Source organism: Budorcas taxicolor, chromosome 2 (genome assembly GCF_023091745.1).
Source record: "Budorcas taxicolor isolate Tak-1 chromosome 2, Takin1.1, whole genome shotgun sequence".
Lineage (NCBI taxonomy): Eukaryota > Metazoa > Chordata > Mammalia > Artiodactyla > Bovidae > Budorcas > Budorcas taxicolor.
The window spans coordinates 53,283,033-53,298,725 of record NC_068911.1 but is presented as its reverse complement, the minus strand read 5'-3'; the positions used below and the strand labels follow the sequence as shown (position 1 = coordinate 53,298,725).

General features: G+C 33.8%; 1 protein-coding gene across 1 annotated transcript in view; it reads right to left on the bottom strand.

Moving 5' to 3' along the window:
* The window catches only part of CALCRL (calcitonin receptor like receptor), a 44,924-nt gene extending 33,179 nt beyond the window's left edge, over window positions 1–11,745 (bottom strand). The window contains exons 1-5 of the mRNA XM_052635723.1: window positions 11,652–11,745; window positions 9,218–9,353; window positions 6,475–6,585; window positions 6,271–6,383; window positions 4,770–4,861 (exon numbers count right to left, since the gene is read on the bottom strand). Coding sequence (XP_052491683.1) covers window positions 4,770–4,861; window positions 6,271–6,383; window positions 6,475–6,585; window positions 9,218–9,353; window positions 11,652–11,702 — 503 coding nt within the window. The 5' untranslated portion in view covers window positions 11,703–11,745. The remainder of the gene's footprint in view (window positions 1–4,769; window positions 4,862–6,270; window positions 6,384–6,474; window positions 6,586–9,217; window positions 9,354–11,651) is intronic.
* Window positions 11,746–15,693: the final 3,948 nt, after the last annotated feature.

Genomic DNA, 15,693 nt, shown 5'->3' with positions numbered 1-15,693 from the left:
ATGGAGAAAAGACAATCTCTTTAACAAGTGGTGCTGGGAAAACTGGTCAACCACATGTAAAAGAATGAAACTAGAACAGTTTCTAGCACCATACACAAAAATAAACTAAAAATGGATTAAAGATCTAAATGTAAAACCAGAAACTATAAAACTCCTAGAGGAAAACAGGCAAAACACTCTCTGACATAAATCATAGCAGGATTCTCTATGACCCACCTCCCAGAGTAATGGAAATAAAAGAAAAAATAAACAAATGGGACCTAATTAAACTTAAAAGCTTTTGCACAAGGAAGGAAACTATAAGCAAGGTGAAAAGACAGCCTTCAGAATGGGAGAAAGTAATAGCAAATAAAGCAACTGATCAAGAATTAATCTCAAAAATATACAAGCAACTCCTGCAGCTCAATTCCAGAAAAATAAGCAACCCAATAAAAAAATGAACCAAAGAACTAGACAGACATTTCTCCAAAGAAGACATACAGAAGGCTAACAACCACATGAAAAAATGCTCAACAGCATTCATTATCAGAGAAATGCAAATCAAAACCATGATGAGGTACCATCTCACCCCAGTCAGAATGGCTGCTATCCAAAAGTCTATAAACAATAAATGCTGGAGGTGTGGAGAAAAAGGAATCCTCTTACACTGTTGGTGGGAATGCAAACTAGTATAGCCACTATGGGAACAGTGTGGAAATTCCTTAAAAAACTGGAAATAGAACTGCCTTATGACCCAGCAATCCCACTGCTGGGCATACACACTGAGGAACCCAGAAATGAAAGAGACACGTGTACCCCAATGTTCATCGCAGCACTGTTTACAATAGCCAGGACATGGAAGCACCTAGATGTCCATCCAGATGAACAGATAAGAAAGCTGTGGTACATGTACACAATGGAATATTACTCAGCTATTAGAAAGAATGCATTTGAATCAGTTCTAATGAGGTGGATGAAACTGGAGCCTATATACAGAGTGAAGTAAGTCAGAAAGAAAAACATCAATATAGTATATCAATGCATATATATGGAATTTAGAAATTTAGTAATGATGAGCCTATATGCGAGACAGCAAAAGAGACACAGATGTAAAGAACAGTCTGTTGGACTGTGGGAGAAGGCGAGGATGGGATGATTTGAGAGAATAGCATTGAAACACATATATTAACATATGTGAAATAGATTGCTAGTCCAGGTTCGATGCATGAGACAGGGTGTTCGGGGCTAGTGCTCTGGGATGACCCTGAGGGATGGGATGGGGAAGGATGTGGGAAGGGGGGTTCAGGATGTGGAACACATGTACGCCCATGGCTGATTCATGTCAATGTATGGCAAAAGCCACCACAATATTGTAATGCAATTAGCCTCCAATTTTTTAAAAAAAATTGATTAAATAAAATAAAAGCTGAAAAAAATTTTAAAAATAGAATCTTTTTTAGTTCACTTTGGAAAATGAATAGTTAACTGTAGTTTCATGATAAACTCTAAAAATAAGCAATGTAATTAGTTGAAATTCTTAATTTTTCTGTTATGTAGAGGGCAAGAACCAAACTCAATATATTGGCAAGAAATTTATTTGCTAATGAGGTTTTGCCTGTGTAGCATGCTGCAATCTTTCTTTTAAAGCTTAGAGATTTGTGGCTTTTAACACACACACACACACACACACACACATATACATACATATACATTGCATATAGTATTCTTGATTTTTTTTTAAAGAAAACCTGTGTGGTGGATTCATGTCAATGTATGGCAAAACCAATACAGTATTGTAAAGTAAAAAATAAAATTAAAAAATATATATAAATAAAATAAAAAGAAAAGAAAACCTGATTTTCTTCTGAAAAAAAATAAAGTTTATTAATATGTTGAACATGAATACCATATTTGGGACAACATTAATTTTTTAACTTCTCTTTTAAAATGAGAAATGGGTCTACAGTGATAGAAATGACAGTTTATTTTGAGCAAGAACTTTTTGATAATTTGTTACAAATTATCTAGAAACTGTATCATAATTTCTGTTTTCGGAAATTTGTGCCTTCTTAAGAACCTTCGATATGAATTACTTTGGGGAATTTTAATGGCAATTAAACTCAATTGGCAATTGAATTCAAATGGCAATTAAATTTTAATGGCACTTTCAATTAAATTAATTGTAAATTTAATTATTTAGGAAATGTTTTCCATATTTGAGGTAAAAATTCTCTTCAATTTATTTTGATACATTTTCATACAGTTTTGGAAGAAAGTCACATTTTAAAATGTCCAAAAATGTTGAATTAATTTTCTTCAGTGGAATTTTTTTAGTTTCTAATGATGCCTAGATAATGTCTTAAATCAAAAGTGCCATTAAAAGTCCCCAAAGCAATTCATATTGAAGGTTCTTAAGAAGGCACAAGTTTCCAAAAACAGAAATTATGATACAATCTCTCGACCCTATGATTTTGAACCCGTGAAAGATAATCATTTGGTTCATATGTTATTTGCTGTATTTTGAATTGTGATGAGCTATGTCAAGGCTATGGTTTTTCCTGTGGTCATGTATGGATGTGAGAGTTGGACTGTGAAGAAAGCTGAGTGCTGAAGAATTGATGCTTTTGAACTGTAGTGTTGGAGAAGACTCTTGAGAGTCCCTTGGACTGCAAGGAGATCCAACCAGTCCATTCTAAAGGAGATCAGTCCTGGGATTTCTTTGGAGGGAATGATGCTAAAGCTGAAGCTCCAGTACTTTGGCCACCTGATGTGAAGAGTTGACTCCTTGGAAAAGATTCTGATGCTGGGAGGGATTGGGGGCAGGGGGAGAAGGGGACGACAGAGGATGAGATGGCTGGACGGCATCACCGATTCAATGGACATAAAAGTGAAAGTGAAGTCGCTCAGTCATGTCCGAATCACCGACTTGATGGACATGAGTTTGAGTGAACTCTGGGAGTTGGTGATGGACGGGAGGCCGGCCGTGCTGTGATTCATGGGGTCGCAGAGTCGGACACGACTGAGCGCCTGAACTGAACTCAACTGTGGGCTAAAAACTGGTGTTCCAGTTAAAAACGAACCTAACATCCAGTTATCTAATAACTTTTGGATTTGAATTATTTTGATGTGCTATTACTGTAGTCGGTTCTGAGTCATGTTCCAAGATACATGCTGAAGAAGATGAAGGAGGAGGAGAAGGAGGAGGAGAGTAGGGGGTAGGGAGAAGGAGAGCAGGGGAAAGAAGAAGAGAGTAAGAGAGAGACAACGAGAGTGACAGCAGTGATGGTACAGTGAAGTGCACTTTCCTTCACACTACATTCTGTGATTCTGCTCCTGATCATATTTATGAAGACCATGTTAATGTATAAGATAATGCATGCATGTTTTAGATTTTACTTTCCTATCAATTTAAAAAATCACAGCTAATGGATGGAATTAAGAAATTAGAAGAGGAGGGTAAAATGGGAATTTAGGATTAACAGACAACACTACTATACATAACAGAACAATAATGTCCTACAGCATAGGGAACTATATTCAGTATTTTGCAATAACCTCTAGTGGGAAAACACCTGAAAAGAATATATGTGTGTATATTGATGTTGTTCAGTCGCTCAGCTGTATCCAACTCTTTGCGACCCCATGCCATGGACTGCAGCACGTCAGGTTTCCCCATCCTTAATGGCGAGAGATGGTATGTGTATATATAAGTATGCATCTCCTGGAGATGATGAGAGATGGTGTGTGTGTATGTATACATTTGGGCTTCCCTGGTGCTCAGACGGTAAAGAATCTGCTTGCAATGCGGAAGACCTGAATTCAAACCCTGGGTCGAATCTGAGTGACTAAGCACAGCATAGAACACGTATATATATTGTATATATACATGCCTACATACATACAGGCTTCCCAAGGAGGGTGTTAGTGATAAAGAAACTGCGTGCCAATGCACGAGACAGACAAAAGAGATATAGTTTGGATCCCTGGATCAGGAAGATCCTCTGGAGAAGGGCATTGCAACCCACTCTAGTATTCTGGCCTGGAGAATCCCATGGACAGGGGAGCCTGGTGGGCTACAGTTCATAGTGTCACAAAGAGTCAGACATGACTGAAGTGACTTAACATACATTGCCACATGCATATATATATATACACACACACACACACACACACACACACACACACAGACACATATATGTACATATAACTGAATCACTTTGCTGTATACCTGAAATACTGTAAATCAACTATATTTCTATTAAAAAACAAATTGGAACTGGCTTTCCCTCCAGCTCCCAAAAGAATAAACTGAAAGTAAAATTCAAAGCATAATTTAGCTATTTTATTTAACCTAACCACAAATATTGAAATTATTATTTTTAATAGTGTATATTAAAAGTCATTGTTATTTTTTGCACAAAATACAGTTCTTACAACGTACTATGTATGCTGACAGTAAAATTGACCAAGAAGTTGAAAATTTAATTCGGCAGACCTCTAATATTTCACAATTTCCAAAGCAAATACAGATAGGTTTGCATATTGGTTTTGTTCCTTTCTTACTGCATGACAAGTTAAGCTTCAGATAGTTCATCAATCTCCTTTCTCTATATTTTATAAAGTCAAGACAGAGTCAACATATTTAAAATTATTTTAAATATCAGTTTATTTTAAATATTATAAATTGTCTATATTTCATGTATTTGATCAGCACATGACATAAACATGGATATGACACTGCATTCACCAGAGATAATCAGTAAATTAAAAAAATATTTTCATGTACTTACTTGAAATAAAAGAATATGCCAAGGGAGATAAGCAGTGATGCAATAGACAATACATGTCCAATTATAGTCAGGTAAAACAAATTCAGTGCCGTCTGCAATTTGTATGAATAAAACATTAATTAATGCTAATATCAATGCTATAGTTCTACACGTGTATAAGCCCCAAATCAATAAAATAACATCTGTTTTTAAAAACATGTGATCTGAGAACCTAAGCCTTTAGCAAGCAAGCCAGTAAGCATTTGAATACACCTTGAATGAAAAATATCTATAAAAATTTATCAGGTGATATCAAAATTTATAAATTGCTCTTTTTATTTAAGAAATTAGAAGTCATATTAAACATATGAAGAAATAAATTTATTGATCTAGGTTTATAAAATGTGAAACCAGCATTTTAAACTTTAGAAGACATTGACAATTTTCACTCCATCAGTTTGTGCACCTTAAATTGATGATTTTTGTTTGTTTAATTTAAATGCCAGGTAAGGCTTCTTTCCCAACTAGGTTTCTTTTTTCCATTTGACAAACCTGATACTCCAAAACAAATCTCAATATAATAACGTATAGGAGCCTCTGATCTGTACAAATAAATTATTTTTCTTGGTTTTAACTTTATCTCTTTGATTTTTGTCTTTATTCTATTGTAACTTACCATTTTAATGTGTATTTATATATATATGTTCAAACCCTTCTCTGAATAAATAAAGAGTACATGATTAATAATGAGAGCTGGCAGTTATCGAATGCTTACCATAGGCTTGTTAGTTTTCTAAATATTTCCCTTGTATTTAGTCAATTCCTATGAAAACCTTGAGGATGGGCTCATTATCCTCATTTTAGATGGGAAGGGACTGAGGCAGATGTTCTAGTTTGCCCAGGGTCACAGTAGATAAAGAGCAGACACAGGAAGTGAGAAACCAGAACTCAGTTTTAATCACTGTGACAAACAGCCTCCACACACACACGTGTGCAGATACGTGCAGGCACTCTGTATTGAAACGGTATTGTTGTGACGAACTGTGCTAACCTTGACTTTAATGTATGATGGACGTTAAAAGTGGGAATGCCAGTAAGGGTGAACTAACAGCCAGTCAGTATGAAAGTCTTTGGTTGGGATGGATAGGTCTGTTTAAACCCCCCTGGGCTTGTCTTGTTCTCTTGAGCACAATTCCTGAGTATAACTATAGGAGTTCCACCACAAATGAACATTTCTTTTTTCTTACACTTTTAAACTATGTTTACTTTGGAAAATTCTAAACTACAGTACTGAGACATTGACTTGGAAATAGACAAATACCTAGCTGGATTGCTTCTTCAGTGTAATGACTAAATCTATAATAATTATTTCTATGAAGATATTTTTCTTGACTTTTTTTTTATGAAAAGGCTTTGCAGTGGAATGAATGAACACTAGCTAAATTTTCTCTGATATTGTATCAGTAACTAACTTTTAAAGTAGATAGTGTAAATTCAGTTTGAATTTATGATTATTACATACCTTCACTTTCTCATGTGTGTTAACATTACACTGGGTATAATTTGTCCATGTTCTGTTGCTTGCTGGATGTCTAAACCAGTTTCCATCTTGGTCACAGATTTTTGTAACTTTTTCTTTAAAATTTAAAAGGAAATAGCAATTTAGTTAACCAAGGGTTTATTAAATAGATGTCAAAGAGATTTGTATATGAATTTCTACTTTTACCTGAAGGATCAAAATCCTGAAAGTAATCAGGGCAGTGCTGCATTGATTCCGTTCCTGCAGCAACATCATTCCAGCACAGCCATCCATCCCAGGTTCTGTTACAATAAATGCCTTAAGGAGAAAGTAAAAATCAGGGCTTACTAACCTCCCTCTAGTTATACAGAAACACATGAAGTCTTCATGGTTAACTCACACTAACAGGGAATACAGACTGTCTACTGAAAATGAAGACATCATATAAGATCTTTATAACAATTACTTGGATTATTCACAAGATAATTATTAGAATAACTAACTGTTAAATTTAGAAATATCTAAACAAATATATGTTTAGCTTTAATTCTCATTCTCAAAGATAGCTATTTATCCAATAAATTACATGGTCTTTGCTGGTTTTCCTTAAGCATTAAGTATTGGTTAATTAGTGTCTCTATTTTTGAAATTCAAAAAATATGGGAAATTGGAAATGTGTTCTATTTTAGAAACTGTATTCTTAGGGCAAGTTATAGTATTTTTTGAAGTGAACAAATGAACATTCTAATATTTCCTATTTTACCATATTAACCCTGATACACACTTATTTAGGGCCCTCCACCAAATTCTAGCTCTTATTTTCCTTTTTTTTTCAAATGAAATAAGTGTTTAATCTCACATTCTTTTCTTACCTACACTAAGAGCAAAAACTTCTTACATGAAAAAAAGTTTAAAGGCATAGAGAAATAAAATGACTAAAACTTTCTAAAGTTATATAACAGTCTGTAATCAAAGAGGGTAATTTTTTGCCATAAGCACACATAGAAACTTGAATGTTGCATGAGCTGTTTATTATTATTAACAGATTTGCACAGCAATCTCAGAATCAATCTAGGCCTCACAGCAATAGAAAACATTCTATCGGCCTGAAAATCTAAATATTTCTAAAAAAATAAAACTCATATAGTCTGTTTTCCCTCCTGTGATTTTCAAACTCTTTATTTAAATAGCTTGCATCCACATTATTACCATATAAAATGCATTTTGAGGCCTGTCAGAGAAAATCTTCCTGATCCCATTTTAGAAAGCATTTTAGACAAGTCTTTACAGAGCTCCAAAAGATTCCACAACACTGACTACATGATAGACGGAAAGGTCTAGAATTTTCCCAGCTGTGTTATATGGTGTTTGAGTGAGACATGAAAAAGTTTTCGGTTATTCAATTCTTACATGATAGAATGCCATTCTATGTCTGACGCAGGATACAGCATGCTTGGGGCTGGTGCATGGGGATGACCCACAGAGATGTTATGGGGAGGGAGGTGGGAGGGGGGTTCATGTTTGGGAACACATGTAAGAATTAAAGATTTTAAAATTAAAAAAATAAAAAACTATATTAAAAAAAAAGTTTTCGGTTAAAAAAAGTTTTCGTGGTCAAATAGATTTGGAAAACACAAAGTTAAACACATTTCTTTATTACAGGGTTTTTTACAGTATTTAAAACTATAGAGAACATTATGAATCTCCAAGAGGAAGTTTATTATGTAGTGATCTTGAACTTTATCACAAAATTATTTTATTATAAAACTCTCATAAATATATTCCTATTATTAAGAAATTAGATTTGAAGCTAGCTTGCACACATATCTAGATCATTTGGAAGGCATTAATTCAATAATTTAAAGCTAATAACACTTAGACTTTAAGGGAATAAAGTAAGAGGCCAGATCAGTTAGCACAGAATTTGTATACAGATTTTAACTATTTGATAATGCAGTTCCTACTGAACTAATATCAGATAGTTTATCATTGTCTGACATATTTTAGAGATATGTTTTAACTGGATATATATTGTAATAAAAATATTTGGACAGATATATCAAATTGCTTTGATATATATATTGGTTAGATTAAGATTCCAAGAGTTGATCAATATGGAAAAATTGCTTTTTTTTCTCTTTCTCACAAGCAAGTTAATTTTGACATTTACAAAAATTAACAGTAACCTACTTTTAACATATTATGTGTATAACAAACATGTTTTATACTATAAATATTTTCTCCCCAAATTAAATTGTTTCTACTGATTTAAAAATATCTAACGTCTTTATGTTTTTCTCTGTTTCATTAAGAGTTTTGCATTTTATAAATTAAAGATAATCCTGTCTTTAAGGTTGCCAGGTAAAAAACATGGTGTTTTCATGCTTTGGGTTTCGTTTTTGGTTTTGCTAAATTTCCCAACTCTACTTGTGCTACTCAGAATTAAGGCATATATGTGACACTTAGTAGGCCTTCAATAAATCTTTCAGAAATACCTTAAAAATATCTAATGGAAACAGAAATTCACGGATTTCATTAGCTTTGCTACCAAATGTACTATACATAGTATGTGTTATGCAAAAACAAATCGTCATTTTATTAAGCTCCTATCAAGAAGTTTGTGAAAAAAAGAAATATAGATCACATAAACTGAAGATCGACTGTCACTGATTTAATTCAAGACACATACTTATTTTATATTTTAAATATCTTTATACTATAAAAAATACTAAAAATATCCCTGTCACATATATTTTTATTAGAATTTTTAAAAAGAATAAGATAAGTTACATAATAAAATGTTCTTCACAAACAATTAAAACTGCACATATACCAGAAAAACTAGCAACTAACTCATTTTTAAGAAGGAACCTAAGAGACCGGCAATGATGTAATGGGGGTAGTTTTCTTATAAACTATATCAAATGCATTTAAAATTAGTCATGTTTACCTTCTGTTTGTTGAACAGGGTCTTGCATAATTTTCTGGTAACATTCATATTGAGCTGTCATGATTTTATTTCTAGTAACACCCAGCTGAATTAAGTCATCGGGATTCTCTTCTTCGGATTCCGCTATAACAAGAATCTAAGGAATTAAAGAAAATAAAATTTCAGAATTGTGAGAATGTTAGAGACAGTCTCTCACAGTGAAAAATAGTAAGTGCAGTGATGTGCTGCATGGCCAACAGGCTCTGGGGGGCACTTCTTGACTTTCAGTGTTTGCCAGTTTCCATGGTGTAAATATCCCCACCTCATCAATATCCAACCACCACAAAGAGCTGCCAGTGGCAGTACTGGGAAGTACAGGCCACAGTTTCCCCTCAGAGCCTGTGGGGGCCAGCTCCAGGCCAGCTTTCTGGAATGCAGGCAGCTCTACTCAAACTCCACCTCTACTTTTTAACCTGGCAATGTGGAAAAGATATTTAACCTCCACCCCGGCACAGAGCCCCACCAAAACCTCTGCTTTCTTATTGTAAAATGGGTTAAAATAGTATCATAATACTATACAAAGGGGAAGTATCTGGCACATGGTAAATGCTCAAATTTGTTGCCATTTTTATATGTACATTTTGATAAAATAATGAAAGTTCATTTATGCTGTTGGTTAATAGAATTGTATGCACATCAATAAATGTTATAGACAGGTCTATATTTATATTCTTCCACTTTAGTAGTAGTATTTTAACCTTCACTTACACTTTAATTTCTATATGACTTTTTTTCCTTGTTTTATAGCATGAAGCCTATATACACCTCTCTTCAACTTTATTTCTTCTTTGCTTTTGCATTATTCCTACCTATTTTCCATAAACAGTTATCTTTCTATTCCTGTGTTGATTCCTTATTCTTAATTTTCTTACTGCTGTTCTCTAGCAGTAAGTTGAATTTAATTTAAATGTAAAATAAATACTAATAGTCCCTCAGTGTATGACATCACTCTAGTTTTCCCATCACCTCACCACCATTCAACATTAACTTTTTCATTCTTAGATTGGTTTTAATTTCTTAACAAAGATTTATGGAGTTGTTGTGCTGCACATATTAAAAATGGAAATTTACAACATCAAGGAAAAATATTTTTCTCCTATTCTCAGTTTTTAGAATTGCATAAAACCAATATCATTTTTATTCTTACTTTAAAAGCCAGATATGCATGTTGTCTGAATGAATTCAAGAGAAACGGTCCCAATTCCTTAAATTACAATAATCAGGTTGGTAATCTGTTACAGAATTACCTGCAGGGACCCAGCTTTGGCCTGTGCAGCTCATTGGCAGGCTCAGTTGAGGGTAGGAGCCAGAGAAACAGGACTCCTCTTTCTTGAATTCTAGTCTATTTACCTAAGATAACATCTGAGAAGCGTAGAATTTGGGCTGCTCCTAGACTTGAGAATGTTTTTAAATATAAATGCTAACAGGAATGTAGTCATGCTTTTTTCCCATTTAAGTTTTCTATATTTTTCTTGAGTCTCTTTGCTTGACTCTTCCTGGGGTTTACTTGGAAACACCACAGGAAAATTATTTGCTGGCACAGAGTTGGACGAGATTATGTCTCTCAGTTTCTCATGCATATGATAAGAGTATTTGTTGTTGTTGTAGTAAGAGTATAGTCATTGTTTTAATAAGGGAGAAAGATGGGAACAAAATATTTCTGAAAATAAAGATAACATTAAATGTATAAAGCATACAGCCCCTCTAGTAGAGCGATTGCTTTTTAGTCATCTTCAGTTCCCCCTCCACTTCCAGCCCCACCTCCCCTGCATATACATGCAGAGGCATGCAGGAGTGCACATACTCACATACACATCTGCCCCAAAATTAGCATCAATGCCTGTCAGAAAACGGACATTTCATACTTATTTGAATGAATGGATGAGGAAATTAATTTAAAACATAGTGATTGGTTCCAAAATGCTTTTCAGTCAATACAAGTCAATCAGTTGGCAGAATGGGAAGAAAATCAACAGGCTGGAATTGCTCTTTTAACATAGCTAACTCAGAATCAGCGGGTCTGATTGAAAATATTTCATCTATTATGTATGACTGTGCTATGCAGCCATTCCTTTTTTTTTTTTTTTTTCAAACTCTGGTAATTACTTTCCTCTGGTTTCGGCACTGCTGTGTCTATCATACTTCCTCACTTTGATACCACCCCTCCCAATGCAACATAGGGTGCCTTTTACAGGACTAAATGCCTAAAAAGGTACACTGAAAGAAAATAAATTATTGCTGTGTTGATTAGATATAAAAGTGTACTTTATTTATGCATCAAATAACTATATGTATGTAATTTTGTGTTATTAACCATTATCAATGATGGGTATATTAGAAGTTAAAACAGAAATAATCATAGGTAAGAAGATACATTAAACAAATTTATGCTTACCATGAAAAAAGGCAAGAGGAACAGAAAAGACAGGAAAAACTTTTTCTCCATAATTAAAGCCAAAATGAAATATGCTATATATGTAAATCAAACTGCAATAGAAAACAAAAAATATAATTCAGCAATATATATGAAGTAAATATACATGGCTCTCAATGGAAATTTCTTTTAAACCTCATGATAAAAAATAAATAAATAAATAAAAACTACATGATAATTCTGCTTTAAGGATTTGATTAACAGTTTTATGAATTATAAATATTAAAAGCATCATAAAGTACTAAAGAGCTAAATTATATACATTTTAATTTAATTTAGTTAATTTTTCAAGCAGGAAAGCCTCTTACAGATGTAATTTTTAAAAATTAGAGATCATCTTCTTTTTGTTTGTTTCTGTCAAACATCAACATGATTCAGCCCACAGGTATACATATGTCCCCTCCCTCATGAACCACCCCGTTCCACCCCTCTAGGTTGTTACAGAGCCCAGGTTTGAGTTCCCTATGTCATACAGCAAATTCACACTGGTAATTTATTTTACATATCCTTAAATTTACCAAAACTTGGATTAAAAAATTAGAATAAAATGATAAAAAGTATCAGCATAAAGTCTCACAAGACATAAAAGCACAACTTTTGATAGCATGCTGCTGCTGCTGCTAAGTCACTTCAGTCGTGTCCGACTCTGTGTAACCCTATAGATGGCAGCCCACTAGGCTCCTCTGTCCCTGGGATTCTCCAGGCAAGAATACTGGAGTGGGTTGCCATGTCCTTCTCCAATGCATGAAAGTGAAAAGTGAAAGTGAAGTCACTCTCACTTTCACTTTGATAGCATATTTTACTATAAAGCTTATTTATTTCCAATAATTATTCATCTTATTTTTAATTTTATGACTCTTCAGCAATTTAAGGGAAAAATTGAATTTGGGCCCATTCTTTGAAAGCTAGCATCCATATGTCATAAAAAATGGACTTTTATTTTAATAGAAATTACTCTTCACTGAAGGATTCACTTTTTATAATAAAAATAGTTCCCTAACCCATCTATATTATTAAAATAAGTTTAAAGGATATGGAAAATAGCAAATAAAAGTATTTCTGTCAACTGTTTGTAATGTTAGATATAGATCCCTGCTAACTTCTTAATTCTAAGAGGCAAACATCGCAGGAATAAAGTGTTGGCACTTACTCTCCAAAAGTTCCATCACCAATCTACTCTGGTAACATTTTTATGAAATATAAATGACCATGGTTTTGTCATATAATATATTTATTTAGCTGAATTAAACACATTTTTCAAAGGAGATAAAAACCAATACAGTATTATAAAGTAGAATAAAGTAAAAATAAAAAGTTAAAAAAAAATAAATAAATAAAATCCTTAAAAAAAAATCTAATCAATAAATATTTGCCAGTGAACTATATGAACTTAGATTTAATTTTGTTAGGAAATGTGTTGTGATTCCTATTACAGGGCAAATGTTAGAATAAGAATTATAAAAATCTTTTCTTCATTTTGCTTATCATTTGTATTATTGCATGCAATGAGAGCACACCATTAACTAGCACACAGAATCTATGCCACTGCTTGACCTCATCAATGACTTACCTAAAAGAAACTTCTCTTTTTATTGTAGCAGTCTTCCAAATGTTTTCTTTTCAGTCAGCTACACTGACTTAAAAAAATACAATGAAAAAACAAAGTATTACATTGAATTTAGATTTAAAAAATCATGTTGTAATAGAAAATAATGAATCAAAGTTTTTGCAATTTAGTGATTAATGAGTTGATATTTTAGTTTTTATTACATTGTACCATGAGAAAAATCTAATTTTCTGATACTTACATTCACAATTGTCTCCAGACTCAAATCACATTTTCTCTTGGATCATATTCAAAATTGTCTTGAAGAATGTCTTAAATCTGGAAGTCATGACCTGAAATATTGATATAATAATTTTATTTCAATGAATGAAATCATTTCCATGATAAATTAAAATTTTCAAAGAAAATGCCGCTAGTAAGATGATATTTTTATTAAGCTACTCTGATTTTTTAAAATCTTTTGCTTACAATATTTGAGTTTTGTCACAAATATTTGTCGTTTTCCATCATGTGGAGAAGTTTATGTCAATTTTCATTTATCCAGGATGGTTGAAACACTGAACAATTGACTATTTTACTTAAGAAAATATCAAAAAAGTAGAATACAATAAAATAATTTTCAAATTAAACTGTTTTTCAAACTTTCCTCGAATAATCTGAGCTTTCCTCGTGGCTCAGATGATAAAGAATCTATCTGTAATGTGGGAAACCTGGTTTGATCCCTGGGTTGGAAAGATCCCCTGGAGAAAGGAATGGCTACCCATTTTATCTAATATTTACTGGAATGTGTTAGTCTTGGTTATTTAAATCTAATTCCCTAGCTGATAAGGTTCCTCACAGACAGAAACCACATTCATCTTTCTTTTCTTTGTGTCTGGAATAAATGAAAAAATGAAGAAATAAAGTACTTTAGGAGCTTAAGCTTACAATCCAGAACACTAATCATAACTATCAGTGAATTATCATTTCTTTTATTAGAAGACTGTAAGTAGTGTTTGTGGAGAAGGCAATGGCACCCCACTCCAGTATTCTTGCTTGGAAAATCCATGGACGAAGGAGCCTGATAGGCTGCAGTCCATGGGGTCGCTAAGAGTCGTACACGACTGAACGACTTCACTTTCACTTTTCTCTTTCATGCATTGGAGAAGGAAATGGCAACCCACTCCAGCGTTCTTGCCTGGAGAATCCCAGGGACAGCGGAGCCTGTGGGCTGCCGTCTATGGGGTCGCACAGAGTCGGACAGGACTGAAGCGACTTAGCAGCAGCAACAGCAGCAGCAGCAAGTAGTGTTTGAATCTATACTGACACTGAAAATTGAGGGGAAACTTCAGCATGTTTACTTTTTTACAAAATAAAAGTCCTTTATTCCATCTTTGAGTTCAGTGGTTGGTTGGGTATTTGGATTGAATGGTGCTGCTGCTAAGTCGCTTCAGTCGTGTCCGACTCTGTGCGACCCCATAGATGGCAGCCCACCAGGCTCCCCTGTCCCTGGGATTCTCCAGGCAAGAACACTGGAGTGGGTTGCCATGTCGTTCTCCAATGCATGAAAGTGAAAAGTGAAAGGGAAGTCGCTCAGTCATGTCCGCCTCTTTGCGACCCCATGGACTGCAGCCTACCAGGCTCCTCCATCCATGGGATTGAATAAACAGTAGTTTACCGTTCTATCTTTGGAAGTCATAAAGCTTAAGACAAATTTAAAACATTAGTAGCCCACATTTTTTCTGAATTAAATATGTATAAAATACAAAGTTGCAAAGGAAAATGTAAAAGAATATTATTTTATTTGGAAATCAGATTTTTATGAAACAATGCTTTGATGATTTACACAATGCAGGATTAAATTATCCTTAATGTGTATATGGCTCAAAAATTGAAGGAAAAGTTGCCTCAAAAACATGTTTGAAGTTTTCCTATATCCAACATATTTGGAAAACATTTCATGCAACACTAGCAGCCATTTTTGTTGCTTAGCTAATGGGTTTCAGAATCAGAGTTCCAAAAAATATCTTAGTGAAATATCTCTTAGTGTTCAAAGGATCATCCTGGCACCAATAACTAAAATGAGTTTATTCAACTCACAAAATATTGATCAGTGCAAGTAATTCCACTTTTATAGCTTTCTTACTTCACCCTATTCTGTAGTGATCTGGAAAGTGGGCTACTAGGAACAAGATTATATTCTGCACTGTATATATTTGTAGCATTCCTAATCAAAGGGGCAGGTTTATGATCCCTGGTTTTATCAAACTTTGAAGCAGCAATTTTGGGTGGCAGTTTCTCAACAACATGGTGGATACTTGTACTCTTTAGATCTGGTAATGTCTATTTCATGCAGTGATCCAATTTGCTTGCATCATCTACCCTACAAAGGATTTATCAAATTTCCTTCCTGGCAGACATATGGCATGAAAATGCTAATGATGGAAGAATCACCCC